The 19,974-nt window shown below is 40.6% G+C and overlaps 1 protein-coding gene across 1 annotated transcript; it reads right to left on the bottom strand.

The window, feature by feature from the left end:
- Nucleotides 1-8,109: 8,109 nt before the first annotated feature.
- On the bottom strand, nt 8,110-15,618 carry TNFSF10 (TNF superfamily member 10; the record flags this gene model as incomplete). The annotated part of the gene is made up of 5 exons (XM_080623743.1): nt 8,110-8,558; nt 9,270-9,386; nt 10,042-10,084; nt 11,584-11,736; nt 15,493-15,618. The coding sequence occupies 5 exons, from the start codon at nt 15,616-15,618 to the stop codon at nt 8,110-8,112; spliced, it is 888 nt and encodes a 295-aa protein (XP_080479869.1).
- Nucleotides 15,619-19,974: the final 4,356 nt, after the last annotated feature.

Genomic DNA, 19,974 nt, shown 5'->3' with positions numbered 1-19,974 from the left:
TCATAATGTAAGCATTAGCCTTAGTGCCTTTCCCATATCCTAATTTGGATTATATATTTTCGCAATTTTTGTTGGAATCAGTACTCATTGTTCCCACTCTTGAACCGTCAGATAGTTTTGTAGCAAGTTACTCAACAGTTGCTAAATTTTATGGTGATGGCTACACATTAATTGCACTTGAAAGGAAGAAAGAGCATAATGTGCTTGTCACTTAGTTTATCCAGCTGCGTATGTAATTGTTTTATAGGTTTCTGAAGAAAAATCTTCAGCTTCATGCCACCAATGTACAGTTATTTCATACTAAAATGCTGTGTCAAATCTAATTTAAATTACGTTGCACTGTGTCATGAAGGAGCTAGTAACTGTCTCTTTATTTAAACTGCCAAATACTTAGTATTATTATAAAGAATTATTTCACTTTGGGATTCTTTTTGTGACAAATTCTCAGGCCAATGGTATTCATTGCAGGATGTTGATATTTAGCGGATAAAATGGTCTGAAGCTATAAATATGACTTCTCTGTGTAGTGAGGATCCTTCATTCTAATGAAATTCTTTAAGTTTTTGCTGAGCTGTATCTTGTCAAAAGTGACCATTTCACTTTCCCCAGGGAAACAAAAAGCTTCTTTTTGTTTTTAATTTTTATTTACTAAAATAATGCTTGAACTGATGTGTGTAGCAAAATCAAGTAGTAAAAAGTGATGTACCATGGTACATATATTCTGGACAATTTGAGCTTGTATGTAGTGACTTAACACTTAATTAATTGTGAGTTTGATGTGTTGAGTGATGAGCCCCTGGGTTCAAAAATAGCAGTTGTGCTTTGAATCCAGCAACACTGAGCCCCTTCTTATTTAAAGGGTACCGTGAGTCAAAATCTTCTCTGGCTGCTTTTCCTTCGTGGGGTCAGAGCCAGAAAAAATGTCAGCTGAGGGAGGAGAAAAACAGCTCCAGTTTTATGACTCTTTCTGATTCTTTTTTTTTTTTTTTTTTGGCAATTGTAGGCCGGATTTTGATGTGATATAGAGAATTGACATCTCACAAACTTTATGATAATGAGTTCCTGGCTCTGCTTTGCGTATGCTGAAGGACAATGGTGAAGATAGCAATGATAGAAGGTATAAGAGCTCTCATATATATGAGAGAGAAAATAGCTTTAGATTCCAGAGAGTTATTTATTAGCCCTCAGGTGCAAGAACAATACTTTTATGCTGCCTTAACAACTGCAGAAAAGACTGAAATTGCTAACGTTATTGGGGTGAGAGAAATTAACAGAAAGAGGCTGAAGTTAAAAACTTTTTATGTGCAGTTTCATCCACTATCTGGATGTGTGAACAAAACAGACATTAAAAAATAATTTAAAAAAGTATAATGGACATCTACCTTTCATGGAACTTTTAAAATATTGGTGCTTCTTTCAGTATCTTTAAAGCTATGTTGAGCACTGGAGATAAGGTAGAAGAGAGTTTCTTTTTATGGAGTTTTGAAATCTCTCTCTTCTGTTCCATTCTTTCCATTTTCTTCTCATCCAATGAAGCTTTAATTCTTGTTTATATCATTGTTTGTTGTCATGGGAATATCTGAAGGCTTTGAAAATAGAATGATTGTGGTTTTATTGTGAAGAGATGAAGAAACTGGAAAACAGACTTCAAGGGAGACATCTCCCACTTAAAAATGACGCACCTACAATAATTCATAGAAAAGAAAATGCAGGGGGTGTTGTTATATCCAGGGGCAGAAGATGTTTTGACTTCTATTATAAGTGTATTTTAAGAACAGAAGGTAGTATTTGGTATATGCTTTCAAAGATTATGGTTTTGCAACTATCATCAGTGAATAGTGTTGATGAAATAATGGTAATCTAACTTCATACCATAAAACCCACAATGTGCTCAAATCACTTTATAGTTGTTTATGTGGCAGTAAACATCTGCAAGCAGACTTCAAAACAGAGTTGGTTTTTATCAGCAAAGCGGTGCTTTAATGCCACTAATTCAGAAGCATCTGCTTTAGACTTAGTTTTTCACTATTCTTCAGCTCACTGTGCCACTAGGTCATGCCCTGGGCATTAACGTCCCTCTTCTTTAGATTTGTTCACCAACTGGAGAGAGAACATGGTTCACTGGTGTCATGTTTTAACACTAGCTGGCAAGTAAGCGCTGTGCAGCCACTCACTTGCTCCTTTCTGGTGGGATGGAGGAGAGAATCAGAAGAGTAAAATTACAAAACATGGGCTGAGATAAAGACAGTTTAATAGGTACAGCAAAAGCTGCACACAAGCAGAGCAAATCAAGGAATTCATTCACTACTTCCCATGGTCAAGCAGGCTTTCAGCCATTCCCAGGAAAGCAGGGCTCCATCACACTTAATGGTTACTTGGGAAGACAAATGCCATCACTTCAAACGTCCCTTGCTTCCTCCTTCTTCCCCAGCTTTACATGCTGAGCACGATGCCATATGGTATGGAATAGCCCTTGGGTCAGTTGGGGTCAGCTGTCCCGGCTGTGTCCCCTCCCAGATCCTTGTGCAACCCCAGCCTGCTCGCTTGTAAGGGGGTGTGAGGAGCACCAAAGACCTTGACTCTGTGTAAACACTGAATTATCAGCACTGCTTCCAGCACAAATCTAAAATATAGCCCCATACCAGCTACTATGAGGAAAATAAACTCTACCCCAGCCAAAACCAGCACAATTTGTCACAGGTATGTTTACTCTGAGTTGAAACTACAAAGATTTTATTAAATAATAATTTCTAGCATGAGAGTAGTAGACGTATCCTGTAACTTTGGTTATTTTTTGGTTTGTTGTTTTTTTTTTTTTTTTTTCCATATCATTGGACAGACATATATTTGATCTCAAAAGATCTACCAGTTTTGACTAAGCTGTCCTGGCTTTGGAGGGAAATGTTCACCTGACTTACATGTGTTTATTAATATTCCTTATGATTTGAGTTCTGATAGTGCCAGAACATGCAGGATGGGACTGCACGGTTAATTATTCTCGGCCATCCTTTCTTGTTGATACTTCTGTCTCATGTTAAATGGGGAGTGATAACTTGGCTCAATTCAATAGCAAATCTGCAGTTAATCCACTTTGCCTTCACTCACCAGTTATAGGGGCTAAATAACCATAACTTGATACAAATTGAGAATAATATGAGCTGAGGAATTCACAATCAGAAGTATCTTGAGGAGGAATTTGTGTCTTGAATTCTATGGTGTTTAAATTGCTGATTTCTGAAAGGCAGTTTTAACAACTTTGGATTTCCTAATGTTTGTTAATGCTGTGAGTGATATATATGTGATGTGCTCATGAAAATGGGAGCTGCTTAAACCAACAGGCTTCTGCCCTAAGTTGCAGTCTTGTCTCACTGACAAGATCAAAGCAGTTTGACAGCATTTCTGTCATGCCCCAGTGTCACAACAAAAAGTCACTTTTAAGACTTATAGAGGAAATTAATGGAAATGTCTATACATGTTTGGATTATGAAAGTCTCAGGAAGAGGTGTGGTATTACAAAGCAATAGTGATGTGGTGGTCAGGCAGTTAACTGTGGTACCCTGGCAATCAGATTTTTAACAGGATTTTTAACCTATGATATAGCATGCAATTCAGCTTGTTAATAGAGAAAAGTTATGGAGAACCAAGTTTTGGAAAATTCTGATGAAAACTGATACAAACTTCCATGTAATTCTACATGAAAAAAAACCAACCCAAACTCAATCTGTGAAAATTGGATCAGACCCAGCAATATCCTAATTTATCTTCCATTTCTGCTACTGAATAAAGTGCCTTAGAGGGATGAATGAAATCTTGTCTCACTGTGCCTATTTATGCCATATTGATCATTACATTCAGACTTTTCTTAGAACCTAATATTTAGATGCAATCTGACAACTAGAATTATGAATTTCAAACCCTCAGTGTATGAATCAGGCTTAACTGTTTGCATGGATTACAGCAAATGCATCCCTGATCCTGAATAGGCAGTGAATACTGCTGCAATACAAACAATAATAATTACATTTACTAAGGCAAAGAGAGGCAAAAAATAGAAGTCCATTTCCATGAAGTAATGGAAGGTACAATAAAAGCCAGTTAATTTGGCATGTTCTCTTTGCCATGGAAACACCAGAAAAGTGAAAACCCTTTGCTGAAATAAAAGCAGTCTGTATGAAAGGAATAATTTCTTTTGAAAACCTGTGGGCACCCCTGCAATTTGGGGCCGCTCATCCCTAGACCTGGCATACTGATTCCAGTGGAGTTTGGTGTGGATGAGGAGAGCCACGTAAACAGACCTACATGTCTGATTACTGAGGCTTGAGACATGCCCATCTATTCCAAATAAAGCCTAATACAAACACAGGGCTAAATGCATTTATTTAGCTTATGAGTCCATTAGGGAGTCAAGTATCCTTTTGTTAGTCACATAGATGTACAGTGTGTGTAACAGTGATGTGGGGGTCTTCTAGAGACCAGTACGGTGAGAATACTACAGTGGGGACTGCTAAGAGAAGGTAATGTCAAAAGAAGACGCACAGAGATGAAATAGCCCTTGTGGTGACTAAGGGGGAGGCAATGTTCCTGGAGGCTTGTGCCCAAAAAGCAAGTGGTTTCCCTACTGTGCCACGTTGCTGCTGCTTCAGCCATAGGCCTTCTCTGCGCAAGCAGGATAAAACCACCCCCTCTCCCACTTCAGGGCTGGGGCTTAGGTTGGATGATGTCTTCATCTCCTGCTGAGTTTCCAGGGTTCGCTTGGGTTTTGTATGCTTTTTTGGTTGTGGCAAATTTTAGAAGGGAAGAGACCAAACAATATCTTGTGCTTGCTTTTGGGGCAGGGAGTACATTTGTTTTCAAGACTAGGGGTCTCCAGTTCACTGCTGCTTTACAACATCTGTGAAAATAGCCCTTGTCCCTCTGAATTCCGTATGTCTTTTACTGTAGCTTGGTAATGGACAAGGATCAGATGTTTCCCTAAAAAACAGATTTCTCACTACTTAAATAATGGCCAAAGCCCAGAATATGAGAAGAACCTGAAGAGAAGGGCTTGGCATTTTGTACTATGGTCATGAGATCATTTTCAGTGATTTCTTCAGTATACTGCTTCCAGATGGTGCTCACTAACTAGGGTCTGGAAGCTGCTCATATCGCTTTACACAGTATGGCATTGCTCAGTAGTTTGCATTATGCCCTTTGCATTGCAACTGTTTGTGGCATTTAAAGGGTTATAACTGATACCAACCAATGTCAGAGAAATTATTTCAGACAGCATTGTTATAGAAGCCATAGGATGATACCAGTAATCACTGCAAGACTAAGTAACTTTTTAATAAAAATGTTTTATATAAAATGCATGTAGAAAAATTACAATCTGTACATGTTACCACAACCTACATCCACCAATAAAAATTTGCTACATTCGCCATTTGACATAAAGTGAGATGAAAAGTATGATTCAGGGTGCAAATGTACAAACATCTTCAAACGTGTCCTGTAGGATATTGCTTGATAATCTCTCCCCATGATAATATCCGGAAAGCATGCCTTTTGATTGTTCAGAAATAAAATAGGATTATTCAGTGTGATTCCTATTGTGATACGCTCTGCAGGCAGAGACCAATAATATGTATATTTGGATAAAAAAGGAAGGCAATACCACGGAGCATTCCCCAAGCAACAGCAGGCACGGTGCTATATACCAAGAGTTGAGGAAAGAACATGGAGCAAAAAAATCTATATGTAATAGACAGTTTGTCTTAGCATCAGCTGCAAGTTTATGGAGTCCCCACTGGTTTCCTTCCAGTCTTTTCTAGCAGCCACAACTCCTATGTCACGCAAATTGGCCTTAGCCATAGGGAGGGTTTCTGGGTCTAAGCTGCCACCAGTAAATCCAAAATACTTTTTCACAGTTCAAATAAAATTTCTTTTGAATAAGCACCTAAATTAACATTTAAAAATCAAATCAACTTTTTAACACAATAAATTGCTAAAACCCCCCTCAAACCCGATAATGCGGGTCAATCCTGTGCTGAGATCAAAAAGCCTGGTCTGTTTGCAAGGAGAACTTACAAAAGCCATGAATAGAGCAGACATCCAGATATGTAGAGAACGGCTTTGTTCTTCCCAGCTTTTTCTGGGCAGGCATGCTGGAATCAGGAGGAAAACTGTAGAAATATTTTGTTCTCTATTGAAACACGATTTGAGAATGAGGCAAACCGAAGAGTTCCAGTAAAAGATGAAGAATTTTACATATGTGATTACCACTGAACACAGTATGCGTGACGCTATGTTAGAACAGTAGGCAAAGTCAAACCTCATCATTTTAGGTTTACGGTAGTGTGTTACTTAGCCTGTCATAAAGAGTTATTCCTGAAATTCTTCTCTTGCTGCTCAAACACAGGTATTTAAGTGAACTGATGTACCTGCTTTTCTCAATGACAAAATAAATTTAGGGGCTTCTGTTTATTCATATCCTCTTGTTGACAAAGTAGCAAGATGAACGATGCATGTTTACTCCTGAGGCTCGTATGCAAAGGCTGTACAGTGATTTAATTACCAGAATGTGGAGATGAATGTGAGGGTTCCCACGGCAACCTTCGTGTATTAAAAAAACAGACAACCAGACCTTTTCCTGGCATCGTTCTGTTGATGTAAAGTAACTTTTGCAGAACAACTGACTCCCTTTCCCTCAAATTATTTCTTTTTTTTTTTTTTTTTACACTTTCACCTTCTTTTTTCCCCAGTTTTCTCTGAATCTGGGCAAAATGCAAAGTGGTATCACTCCACTGGCAATGCTGTGCATGTGCTGATTTATGCTACTTAACTCCTGTGCACCTAGTCCACAGTTTACACTTGCAAATCTTTTTTTTCCTTTATTTTTTTTATATAAAATATTCTGACTCATAGAGTTAAAAAAAATAGTGCCATCTTAAAAAAAATTATGGTTAAAAAAAATTATGAAAATTTTCCACCCATTCCAAAAAATAAAATAAAATCAAAAGAGCATTACCTAAATATGCAGCTCTTGTTTAAGTATAGATAGTTCTGTTTGTTTCGTCAAAATATTAGTAATCAGGGTGTGTTATACTGCATTACATATTACCAAATACATGCCAGTACAAATAAATCTGGAAGAACCATGTCATGCTTAATTTGTGGCAAATGTCTAATAAAATTCAGTATTTACAGAAAAACACCTTTTTTTTCTGGATCAAGTACTTGCTGTCAACAAGTGCAACAGCAAGTACATTACTAAACCTTTTGGAAGCCTGGTGAAATCTTTGTAGCGCAGCAATTAAGTAAATAGGCACTATTGTAATGTGCTGATCAAAATACTGATTGATTTCAAAACCTCTTCTGTGTCACTTCAGCAGCTTGTTTTATGTACAATATCCTGATGAAGACAGGCTAATGTGTTTACTCAAGCCATGATTCTGAAAACTGCTTAAGCATATATTTAATTTCAAGCATGTAAATACCCTGATTTAGTCGCGACTGTTCATGTACTTAAAATTGATTAGGTGCTTAAGTGGTTAGATGAGATAAAGGTGTGCACTTTGAATTTCTGATAGACTTCCAACTTTTGTAAAACTCAGGTTCAAACAAAAGCTTCCAGAGTAATTACACAGGCATCTGGGAAGCAGTACTTGCAAAGGCTTCTTACCAGAGCTGAGATATTCAAGATGGTATCCCAACAGAGACCACAAATAAAATTTGATGCCCAGTCTCACCCTTGAGTAACTAGACCTGGAGCATCCTCCATCCCACCTGCTGCGACTGAGCTGGCGTGGAGCACCTCTGCGGAGGTGGTGGTGAGCACCTACCTGCCCGGGGTTCCGGCCAAAGGTATTATCTGTGGTGTGACATCCTTGCATGTTCCCAGCCTGGCTAGGCAGTGGAGCCTGCCAAAACAGCACCATCTCCTGCGGCTGCTCCTTCCTGTCTGGTGGGAGAGTATTTGGCATGGTCAGACTTTGCAATGAATGAGCTAAGAAAGGGGAGTCTGGTATTGTTGGTATTGCTACAGTGCTTGCTTATTATTCCCTGGTTTAGAGAATTTTAAACTGATCCTGACACAGAAAAATGGCTCCTTCAGAGCATGATTTTCACCGTTTAACCAATCAGAAAGGCTCCAAAAAAACTTGCTTCTTTGTCCATGTCAACTATATCACCATTACTGACAGAGACAAAAATCCTGTCTTCTTTTTTCAGCTGAAACACTCCACCTTGGTAGATGGAATAAAGTCCATATTCCGCCTTTTTAGACCAGCAGCTTGTTCTTGCACTTTTCATGAGCATAATGGGCTCTGGGTAATTTGTCAGTTTGTAAACATATTGCACAAGCTGCTTGGGATTCCTGATTTGTGCCAAAAAATCTGAATCCTCATTCTCGTTTTCACGGAAACGAAAATAAATTTGTGAGTAGATGTAATAAAAGCCCGTTTGGGGTATCACTAACTCGCCATTTCTCAGCTCCACGTTGTAAAGGAAAGAGTGGCCTTTCCTTGACGATTCCCAGTTGCTTATTTTTTGTCCGCTCCCTTTTCTGCCCACGGAATCTACTTGAGAAAAAAAGACAGAAAATGTTAAATTACATGCCAGATAGTGAAGCCAAGTGTCTGCTAGTTGGGGTGTCCAGTTTTTAATAACAAACTAGGGAAATCTGCTCTTCCCAGTGGTTCTCTTAGGCCAATTCTCAAAACAATCTGAAGGTTCAGAAGCAAGCTGTTTAGCTCTATGTGGGAATTCACATCGACTACCTTTATTTATAATCTTTGTGATCCATAAATAAAAGAAAAATCATTATGTTATTACTTAGAAACAAAGTTAAAAGATCCATTTGTGTCTGATACCCTCCAAAGCTGCAGAAACCCTACCAAGCCTTTCATTAATATGGCCTGAATGTCAAGTCCCTCCTGTCTGTCTTGCATTTCTAATAGGTCTGTCACCATAGCAGCTGGGATTCACAGAACTAACAGAAGGAAATTAAAGGAAAGAAAAAAGGAAAACTTAACATTAGGAAGAAGGATAATTATTTTCCCCCTCTAACGAAGGTTCAAGAAGAAAGGTTAGGGAGGTACCCAGAGAGAACAGGCTTTCTCCTGTTCTGCAAGAATTAGCTGAAAAAACTATTGTCTGGGACAAGAAGACTTTAATGATCTGTTTCTTACTATTAACTCAATGTAAGTACTAAAAAGGGTACATAAGCACAAGGCTAGCAATGAGGGTGTAACTTCTGTGATCTTTAACTGTTTTTAAAGGCTTTTTCTTACTGCGTGGTGACAGGGAACTCTTCCTATTGCTGTTGCCTGTCAGATGCGCCGCGATCCTGTTGATGGGGCTGAGTGGCTGCTGCCTTTCGTTGTGTGGCAGCGTCATGGTTCTTTCAGCTACAGAAAGAGGAGAAAGGGAACCTCATGTTAGAAGTAAGAATGTTATAAAGCACACCTGTCCCGTTTGACCCAATTTTAAGGAATAGGTATCTCATTTTTTCAATTGACTAAATCATACACTGAATGCTGTACATCGACTAATATGGCTCAAATTTCTCTTTTGCTCTTGCTCTCCTTGAAATATCTTTATATGCCTCTTTGTTCTCCTTTTGCTCCTCCCCCAGCCTCAAAATTACTGATAGACAACTTAAAACAACCCATAGTACCAGATTTTTACATTCACGATCAGCATTTTTAATGGTTAAGCATTCATAATCTTTACACCAAATTTCTACTTGGGAGGTTGTGATGCTTTTGCTCAATGTGTTTAGGGCTGTACAATCTTCAGCAAAGCTATTCCTTAGCTGATCTATGTGTACAGCAGTTCAGTGCTGCTTGTTTCCAGGAGAGCAGACTGTTTAAACAGTCCCATAACACTGTGGGACTGAGGTCTAGAAGCTGAGCCTTCAGCATCCCCCTTGGTTACCTTGCTCTAACCACTAATCACTGCCAGTACACGATCTTCAGTGTTTTCTGCACTTTTTATGAACTGAGTCACTACGTATCAGGTGCCACAAGCTGCAACTTTTTGCCACAGATAAGAAAATAATACCATTGACTGCAGATATGTTTTCCTCATAGCTCCTTGACATCATCTGCCAACAAATACAGAGAAAACAAATTAGTTCAGAAACCGATGGATTCAGGAAAAAGACACTCCTATCTCAATTCATAAACAAAGGGGTATTCTGGATTTGATCATCAAGCAAATAAAAAAGGCCTATTAATTTGTTGCAATAAAGTATTACTATGTTTACATTTTTTATGTAATGAAATACACAGGATAACATTTTCAAGATAGCTCAGCCATGTGGGCTTTAAGTCTATTGGAAAATTTGATCTTCATGCTTTTTTCAAATAAGAGATACAGTGTACAAGCACTGGCTTCCATTTGCAGAATACTTGGTAGTGTGCACTTCTGTGTGATCTTAGCTCTGAGAAATAAAATTTCATTTTGTTTTATACCCCTATGCGAGGTCTTAAGCCAGCATATATCTGTGTGTTCCTCTTTTTTCTGACTGTTTGCTGACTGCTGAAACAAACTGGTTTGATCACTGACAATGGTGCAGCTGCAGCAAGCATGCTGACAGTTTACCATGATTTATCTGCGTGACTAACATGGGCCCTGTACTGTCACATACTGATGGGTTCTGCCTTCCCTTTCCCTCCTTTCCTTTACCTTCCCTTCCTGTCATATTATTATAACTATTCTTACAATTTATGATTTCTGGCACTCAGGCTATCTTTTTTTAAGCCATCAGGAAGCAAGTAGGTATACTAGATGTCTAAATGTTCACCAAATAAAACAATGTTTTCTTTATGCAAAGTTCAGGGACATCACTGACAGAATTTCCACTGAAGGAGCTGAGATCTCTGAAGATAATAAGAGGATATATTTTGGACTGCAAGATGTGCTAGGTAAGTTTCAGCTGAAATTTTTATGGATGAACTTTTTTTATGTGCTGGATATGGTATTTTGAAAACCACTACAGAAGATTTTAGCCTTTCTTATTTTTCAGCCAGGCTTATTTTCTTCTCTGTAGCACAAATTATATGTATTATGTGTAAATAGTGTGGGAGATGGTGTTCTCAGAATGCTGAGCTGGGAAGGTGGTGTGCTTGATGCTGTGTGCTTGCTTGCTTTTTCTTCCCCAACACATTACAGAGCTCATGACTAGACCATTCCTCAAGCACTTTTTTACCTCTCCCTCTGTTACATTTCATCTCATTTTCTCATGCCAGTTTCCCTGTATTTCCAAAGAGGGAGTGACACCCCTGCTAGCACTATGATCTGTATGGTCAGATAGAAAACAAGCTCAAGTCAAACACTTCTGAGGTATTTCAGACAAGCCAACCTATCACTGAAATTTATGTAGTGAAAAACTATTGTCTTTGTTTTGTTTTCCTGAATGCAGTGAAACCACTGTCATGGGTTGTTTTGGCTTCAGTGCAAGCACTCTGCAGCTGAAGCTGTGGCTTGACAATTGCTCTGCAGTAAAACACCCCGAGACCCCCCACCTTTATTCTGCTATTAGTTTTCTTTGAATTGTAGTATCACCAAGCACACCATTTCAGTGTGTTGGTTCCCAAATACCTTTTTAATTAATTTTCCCAGGTGCCACTTTACTTGCCAGCAGGGATCAGCCACTCTCTCTTCACTTTCAACTAGATCCAACTTTTGGACGAAATCTCCGATTTCCTCCCCAGTGAGACAAGCAATGTTGCTCTTCGAGTATGTGTCCTGGAGCTGCAGCAGAAGGGAAAGCCAGGAGTTTTCACCTGTGATGTGCCTGCAGGTGTTCAGCTGTGGTATGTCACTAAATTTACTACCCTTAGGGACATGCTTTCTTTTCTTTCAAGCATTTGTTAGTATGGTGCAAGTTATGACTATATACACAGCATGAGTAATTCATCTTGATTTTATATCATTATTTAACTAGATGGCATATCTAATACGCAAAAACATACTTACATTATCTCCATGGACATAAATCTGGTATCCAGCACACATCTAAATAAGCTTTGTGAAATTTCAATATCCAAATCACTAATGTTGTGACTTCTTTAGTTGCTCTAGAAAACATGTATTTTACACAAGGGATTTTTCTTCACAAATTATTGAGGATGAAAACCAGACCTTGAAAGTATTTTCTATTTTGACGTTTTAGCCAATGGCATTTACAACCCAGGCTTTTGCTGTTATATATCCACACCATATCCTCCCCATATCCAGTTTGGGGTATCTCCAAAACTGTATTTGACCTAATAGTTCAGAACAAAGTCCAGACAACAGAAATGACATTGGGGTCCAAATAAAATACTGAGTGCTTGTGAAATGGGTCTATGTCTACATCCTCTAGTCACAGACAAAACAGATTCTTTTCTGATAAATCAGTTTGAAGAGAGTGCAAAACACATGTTGACTCCATGGGAATCTGACTGGGAGAGTTTGTATCATAGTAGGAAGCTTTTCCCAAGCTCTGCGGCCTCACACGTAACTCCAGCTGGCGCTGTTGTTTAATGTACAAGCACAAAACCTGCGCTGCACTCAGCAGAGATCAGCTCCTGTTTGCTTTGAACCCAGCAGCAGCTGCTGCATCAGGTATACACTGGTAAGGCTTCTTGAGCCAGGACTGTACTACAGCAGCTTGGAATGAACAGCAATCGGCAATAAGCATGCAAAGCATTTAGATGGACTTCTGGTTGTAACATTAACATTTCACTCTTCTCATGTTACAGGCATTTGGTCTGGTTTGCTAAACAGATACATTTATTCTGCAAGTACCAGTTTCAGCTGTCTTTGAGACTGAGGTATTGAAAGCAACAAATGGAGTCACTTCCTCCTTCACACTCCACACTTTTCCTGCCTGTTAGAAAACAAAGGCATTTAGGGGGAGATTTCCAACTTCAGGAGGATTAGGAGAATTGACCCATACTATCCCGCAAGTCCTACGTGGCTGAACAGCACCTTTGGTTTGCTGCAGCAGATTCCACCAAGCTTCACCTATTACTTGAAATGATTTTGTAGGCATCAGAGTGAAATGAGACCACCATGAAGAGTGCTTGTGAAGGTTTCTCTGTCTTTGCTGAATATTTTCTTAAACCAGTTTTCTTGTTTCAAGAACTCAAGATGATTAAAATGACATTCTTTTTAGGGTAAAACTGCACTTACAACTAAGGGCTCTCACAGATTTAACTATAGTTCTATAACAAAGTAGTTTGAAGAGTTATAAAAACCCCAAACATACGTGAGCAGTTGAGATGTTACTTTTTATTTTCCTATCAGGTTTGCTACAGCTCACCTCTGAGCTTTGCCCTATAATCTGGAAGCAAACAGTCCTGGACCTCTGCCTTCTCCTTACCTGAATACTTTTCCCACAAAACAGATTTACTATCCTGGCACTGTAACAGCATTTTTCATGCATTTTGAAATCCTCCTGAATGCAACCTTGCATCAGCACCATATGATACTGAAGGATTGGTATTTCTGTTGTATAGGTAGAGAAAGCCAGGCATCAGGGTATTGTAAGACTTATTCAAATGAGGTTTTATCTGCATCACTTAAGTCTGAGGATGCAAGTCCTACAGAAATGCTATCTTGTAAACCTTCTATCCTATCCTAGTAGTGTGTGAACTATGTTTTCAAAACAGAAGGAAGTCTAAGGATATTTTTCTTGCAGCCCTGTATCCTGAAGCATAATGAACTTTATTGTGCTCGTTGTCTCAGCACTTCCTCCCAAAGCAAAACGGTTAAACAAATGGTTATATTCATAGCTATACCCAGATTACTATGAGGAAAAAATACCTGCTAGTTCTACATTACTCTATTTGCAAAGATAAAAATATCTGCTGTCTCTTCACTCATAACAATTTGGTGAAGGTGTAGAAATGCCAATATTGTGAACAACAAAGGGAAGAAAAATGGACACACAAAAATCACTGTTTGTTTTTTGAGATTTATTCCAAATGCAATATGTGGATGTGGGGTAGGAGACTGTGTTTCTTTCTAGGTAAAGCTTCTTCCTTGTTCATTGTGCACCAGATGGCACAGGCAGGAGAGTACGTGCTTAAGGTACTCCCTCCAGAGCCAGCAACATTACTTAGTAGCCCAGCAGAACTTGGGGGGGGTGTGTGGCAGATTTAGCTTTCACATTAAATGCAGGCTTACTCAGAACCAGCTGTATTTTGGGCAAGTATCACGAGATATGATTGTGTCCCAGGTGTATGTGTTTGAATACCAGGAAAGATAAGCATGGTTACCAATTACTTAAGATTGGCAAGCTTGTTAAGCAAAGGACTTTGAACCATATGCATGAACTGTTGAGAGTGCATTTATATACTTTTCTCCATTAGCAGTATTATGTAATATGATTTTGTAAACTCAAAACATTTCTGTGACTCCCACATTTCACCAAATATGGGACAGCCACAACTATAAACTCAGCAGGAAAATCCATTTTGGACATTTCCAAAGTATGAGCATTGCCTCTTACTATAAAATACAGTACACCCTTTAACATTTGCTTCACAGAGCACTCTGACATCGCAGAAGACTGCACTTATTAAATAAATAAACTCACAAGTAACACAGTATTTTACATTTGTACAATACTTTCTGAAGTTGTGTAACTACAGTATACAAGCGGGTTGGAACTAGAGGATCTTTAAGGTCCCTTCCAACCCAAACCACAGCAAGGCAGTGAATTTTGGGCAAGACACTCAGGAAAACCTTGAGGACTAGGGGTAAATGAAAAGCAGGAGCATACACATTAAAGGCTCATGGGACTATCAAGTAAATATAATTTTCTTGGAATGCAAATGATCTTTTGCAGGAATAGGAAAGGGTTAAGTGGTAGTTAGCAGGCTTGAAGGATGGCTGCAAGGAGACCGAAGCATCTAAACAATACAATGGGCACTCTACAAGTCATTCTGAGGAATTCAGTGGTGTTTGCTGCGGGAATCAAACCCCTTTGGGATTAGTCACTGACTTAAAACTATGTATTTTTCCTAAAGAAGGCGTTTAAAAGGTACCTCAGCTGTTCTTAAATCTTTTTGTCCCTGTTGCCCCCATGAATATGCAGCTGATGGAGGCTGCTGTTGTCCTCCCAGCGCTACCAACGTGTCTGCAGCACAGTGGGATGCCGTAGCAGATCTGGCGCTCTGATAAAGAGCACATTTGCTACTTCCCTGCAAAAATGCGCTACTTAAAAAGCAAAAACTTTTTAATTGTTCTTCCCCTGCGTGCACCCCCGGGCCCCAGGAAAGCCTGCACAAAGAGCAGGCTCACGGAGAGCGGAGCTCTTTGTCTGTGGGCTCTGGGCTGGGCTCTGCTCTGAACAAACACTTGGAGGCTGCCGGCGACTCCACTCTCACCGCCGAACGCTGCGCGGCCCTGCGCCGGCTTCTGCACAGAGCGGGGACACGCTTTTGTCTGTCCTTCCCTCCCTTGACCAGACAGAAAGGGAGAGAGCGGGATCCCCCCCAGTTGCCTGTCCCCACCGACCTGTTTGAGCTCGTTGGTGAAGTACAGAAAGGTGACGGCCACGCAGACGGACTGCAGGAGCACGGCGGCGACGAGCACAGCCGCGCAAGTCTGCGCGGGGCTGGGGCCGGCTGCGGGCAGCATCATGGCCAGGCAGCGCTCGCCTGAAGCTCCCGAGCGGCGGCGGGGAGGGGAGGACCGGGCTGAAGCAAGCGGGACTGAAGGGCTCACCACCCTCTAACCCGCGGCGAAGCGCTGGCCCCCCAACCCGTCCGTCGCACTCCCCGCCCCGCGGGGCCGAACGGAGCTATCGGAACCCGCCCCCCCGCGCCCCGCCCCGGCCTATCCCTCCGGGTGTGGGGGGCGTTGCGGGTGCTGCTGGGATCCGCCAGCTCCCGCCTGTAGCCGCAGAGGTGGAGTGTGATTTCTCAGCCGTCAAGTCGCAGGGCGTTTCTGGGCAAGCTTTCTGAGCAGCCTCCGCCAGGGTACGCTGGAAATAGGATTTTTTTTTAGGAGATGAAGGCTTTGGTTAAGGTACGGAGAGACCCAGACTTGTCTGATACTGCAGTTTCTCCCGCAGAGCTGGTGTATGACAGAAAGGCACCAGGTACCTTTTGGGCTTTCGTTATCATGAACTCACTCTTAGGTTTGGTTGGTTGGTTTTCAAACCTCTAAGACTCCTCGCAAACTGTTTTTCCAAACTGTTGAATCCAGATAGTTGTTTTCCAAAGGCACATGAGTGATTTAGAATGTGTCTATGAAGTTTCCCTGGGGTTTTGACACCTTCACCTCACACAGACTGTGGATTGTAAGCAGCTTCGTAATTATCTGCAGATGCTTTAAAATGACTTAGAGGTGGCATCAGTGTGGTCTGCTGACAGTGTAGGCATGGAAAATTGGGATCTCAAATCCCAGTGCAGAGACTTGAGTTAGTTCATTTTTACGCTGTTGCTGCAGGGCATTGTGAAATTTTGGCTCCTGCCCAAAATCCATAACCTGAGTGCCAAGATGCAGGTGGGAGTTCTCAGTATAATTACAGGAAAAAATTAAAATAAAGATGTCTCCATTTCTCCTGACTATTAGGAACATCTTTAGAAGGTGTATTGCACTGTATTCAACCATTTACAGGAAAATTGGGTTTTCTTCCATCATATGCAAAACAATCCCTGAATCCCTGTTTAACGTGTGTGGGTAGCACTCAAAGGCAACAACGTGGCAGCAGGCAGTTTGTCTGGCTCTATTCAGCATTCAGTCTGTGTGCCAGAACAGTTCAGATCTGTGTAATTCCAGCACATGTCAGATGGAGAAGATTAACATTTTCTTGAAAGTGAGCTCATGATCTCCTCCTATGACTTCTCAGCAAAGCCAGTGTGACAATTTGTGCTCTTTCTGCTTTGTAGCATCCCAGTCCCTTCCTAAGCAGGGCTAGTGGGACTGCTGTTCACTTTTACTTAATGCAAAGAAGCTCTCTGCATCCACTTCAGAACAGGAGCTTCTTACAGATTTTAGTACATGCACTAAAGACCAAAAAACTTACAAAAAAAAAAAAAAAAAAAAAGCCCCTCCAAACCCCTACTCTGTTTATCATGGTTCATAAATTCTTAAGAAATAAATTTCATCTGAGGGAGCCATGTGAAGAGTCAAAAGACAGTAACTAACTTGAAGAAAGAATCCTGCCTGCTGAAGAAAGTTTGTGTGAATTTTCATTCCAAATGCTGAGGGAGGTCCTACCTAGTTTGAAGGAAATGAAACTTCTTTTAGTGTTTCCTTTCAAAGAGAATAGAAGCAAAAGCGAAAGGAAGCTCAAGGTTACAGAATACCTGTGCTGTTGTTCACATTTAGGAGTTGGACTTCATTCTGTTTTTCCAACCTCTTCACCAATTTCTCCCTAACCTATGACTTGTAACAGAACTATTCTTGTGGGTAAACATACAAACTCATAAAAGATGTTTTCAAGACCCATGTACTCAGCTTGTAGACGTCTATGAGGTATGGCACATCCCTCTGACCCATCATTTGGAATCCTCCAGGGTATTCCTTATGTATCGGATTTAAACTCAGTTATTGCAAGTGTTGTAAGGCAAAATTAATGATGTTTGTTTTGAAAAGAGCAATTGGGAAAACATGGAAAAAATCCCACTAAAATCTGTCTCTTCCAAAAATGATCACATCACATTTCTTTCTGAAACTTTCAGATCTGAAAATCTCATTATACAATGATAAAATGTTTATGGGTTTCCACACCAACATAGTATACTATGAGAGTGAAATGCCAACTGTTTTCACAACTGAATACACTTGAAAGTGTTTGCTACTTTCAGTACTTTGCTTACTTCTCCACAGTCAATTTTTGTCTTTATTAAGTGTAAACTTCTACTGAAAAGAAATTGTTTCAAAAGTTCTAAGAGTGTAAAGTTTGTGTTTCTAATGAAAATTTACTGTGCTAAAACTAGGGTCATGATACGGGTGGGAAGGAGTGTCATTTGCACCCATTTAAACAAAAACAAGCGCTGTGGATTTGTGTAGCGCTAGACTGAAGCAGCTCCCCAGCAAAACCTCTGATTCTTCCTGGTTCCTTCATCCTATTAAAGCTTACTTGGTGAACCATTTAATTAGAGATAAACTTTAATCTGTCCTGTGGACTCAGGACCTGTGCTACTTGTTATGTCAAGGACAGACCTGGCAGTGGACCTGCCACACTTCTCCCCCAGCAGTGCTACCAGTAGGAATCTGTAATGGCTCTGAAAATGTGTAAAAACTAAGGGGAGAGTGTCTTGGAAAAAGTGCTTAGTTCCCATGCCCCACTGACTGCAGTGATGGGGATGATGAAGATGTTTTCGGAGGAGGACAGAGTCTGTAGGTGTACTGCTCCCAGTGGTGCAGATGGCTGTTATTACCATGGCTGTCATGCCCTGCCAGCCCTAGCATGGCAGGGCTGCACTCATTTTCCAAGTCACAGAAAGCAGAGTTGACTTTCTGGTATGTAGCAGTTCTTGACATCGATTTCTCTGCAGAGCAGCAAAGGAGGTTGTGGTTTTCATCACAGCTATGAAAGCATGTAATTGCAGTGCTATAGTTGTGAAGAGGGAATTTAGCTGTTCTGGAAAGGAGAGCAGCCCTGAGGCTGTGCTTTCTGGCTGTAGTTTTCTACCTGCAGAGAGCATGACTCAGATTGAGCTTTTTGTCACTAAAGATGTTACGACCATTTAAGTCTTTCTTCTCAAGCTAATGCTTAACTTCAGGTACCCGATTCGCACCAGAAGACACCTGAATGCTGCTGTTGGTTTCGGCTTTGCTACTCCAGCCATCAGTTCCTACCATGAAACTGTGCTGTAAGAGCACAGGAAGAGATGGCTGTATCTGCTCTCCTCCCTGAAAGGGAGTGCATGCCCAGTCCAGCCTCCCAGTGCAGGCATGGGTCACTGCTATGGGCAAGGATCATGAACAGTCTCATCCTCTGAAGCCTCCAAACTAGGCAGGCACAAAAAGTATAGTTTGCACCAGCCAGCACAGAGTTAACCTTGCACATTGGTCCTCATTTTTGCACATGTGCCGGACAGATAATATCTTGGCTTTTGCGGTACGTTCATTCCTTTGTGGTCCACATGCCAGATTCAGACCTCATGCTTTACTATCAGTTGCAAACTATTGAAAATTCATGACTTAATTGTGATTTATACTGTCATGGGATCAGAATGAGGATCTATTTATCAGTGCAATGCCCTTTTTGCCTATGATGTTACATAAACAACTGCAATGGTCTAGCTGGCCCCAAATGCACCTTTAATGCTGTAGCACTAGCACTCTAGATCCAACTTTGGATCTCTCATTTTTAGTTGACAAAATACTTAACTTTCTGCCAGTAAGGTACTGTATGTATTTTAAGCTTTTTCATTACTTGTCAATTATACATGGTACTTCCAAAAGTAGTGTCCTTTATGAGCACTAGTCACTTTTAAGAGGATTAGTACTTCTTTAGCTTTCTACATAAAGTTGGTACTTAGAAAGCCAGTTCTTGAGCAGAACAGGAGCAGTGGCAGCAGTGTTCTCCCAATTTGTAACTCTTCACAAAATCATAAACCATTGGTTTGAGGTTTGTTGGCAGCTCTGGAAACTCAACTCTTGTGCTTTACGCCGGCCTGAGCAACCAATCTGGTTTATTAAGTGGCTGTGGCTTAAAAAAGGAAAGATCACCTTCCTGATACTGAACTTCTTGGTGAGTTTTGGTAAAACTCCAGCCTTGGGCTGCAGTACTCTACATGGTGGCTGCTCTCCTGACATTCACTGGCTGACCCAAATGCCAGGCATTGTCACCAGGCACATCCCAGCAAAACACCTACATGTTACTCAGCAAATCAATACAGTTAGTTTCACTTGGGTGCCTTGGTCCAAGATTCCTTGTCATGTATGGGTTTTTTTTTTTTTCATGTGGGTGTGTGTTGGGTTTTTTTTTTTATGTAAATGGTTTCCATGTTACTGTTTTCATTATTACTTGTAACACTG

Source organism: Psittacula echo (genome assembly GCF_963264785.1).
Source record: "Psittacula echo genome assembly, chromosome: 7".
Classification (NCBI taxonomy): Eukaryota; Metazoa; Chordata; class Aves; order Psittaciformes; family Psittacidae; genus Psittacula; species Psittacula echo.
This window is presented reverse-complemented; position numbering and strand designations above follow the sequence as displayed.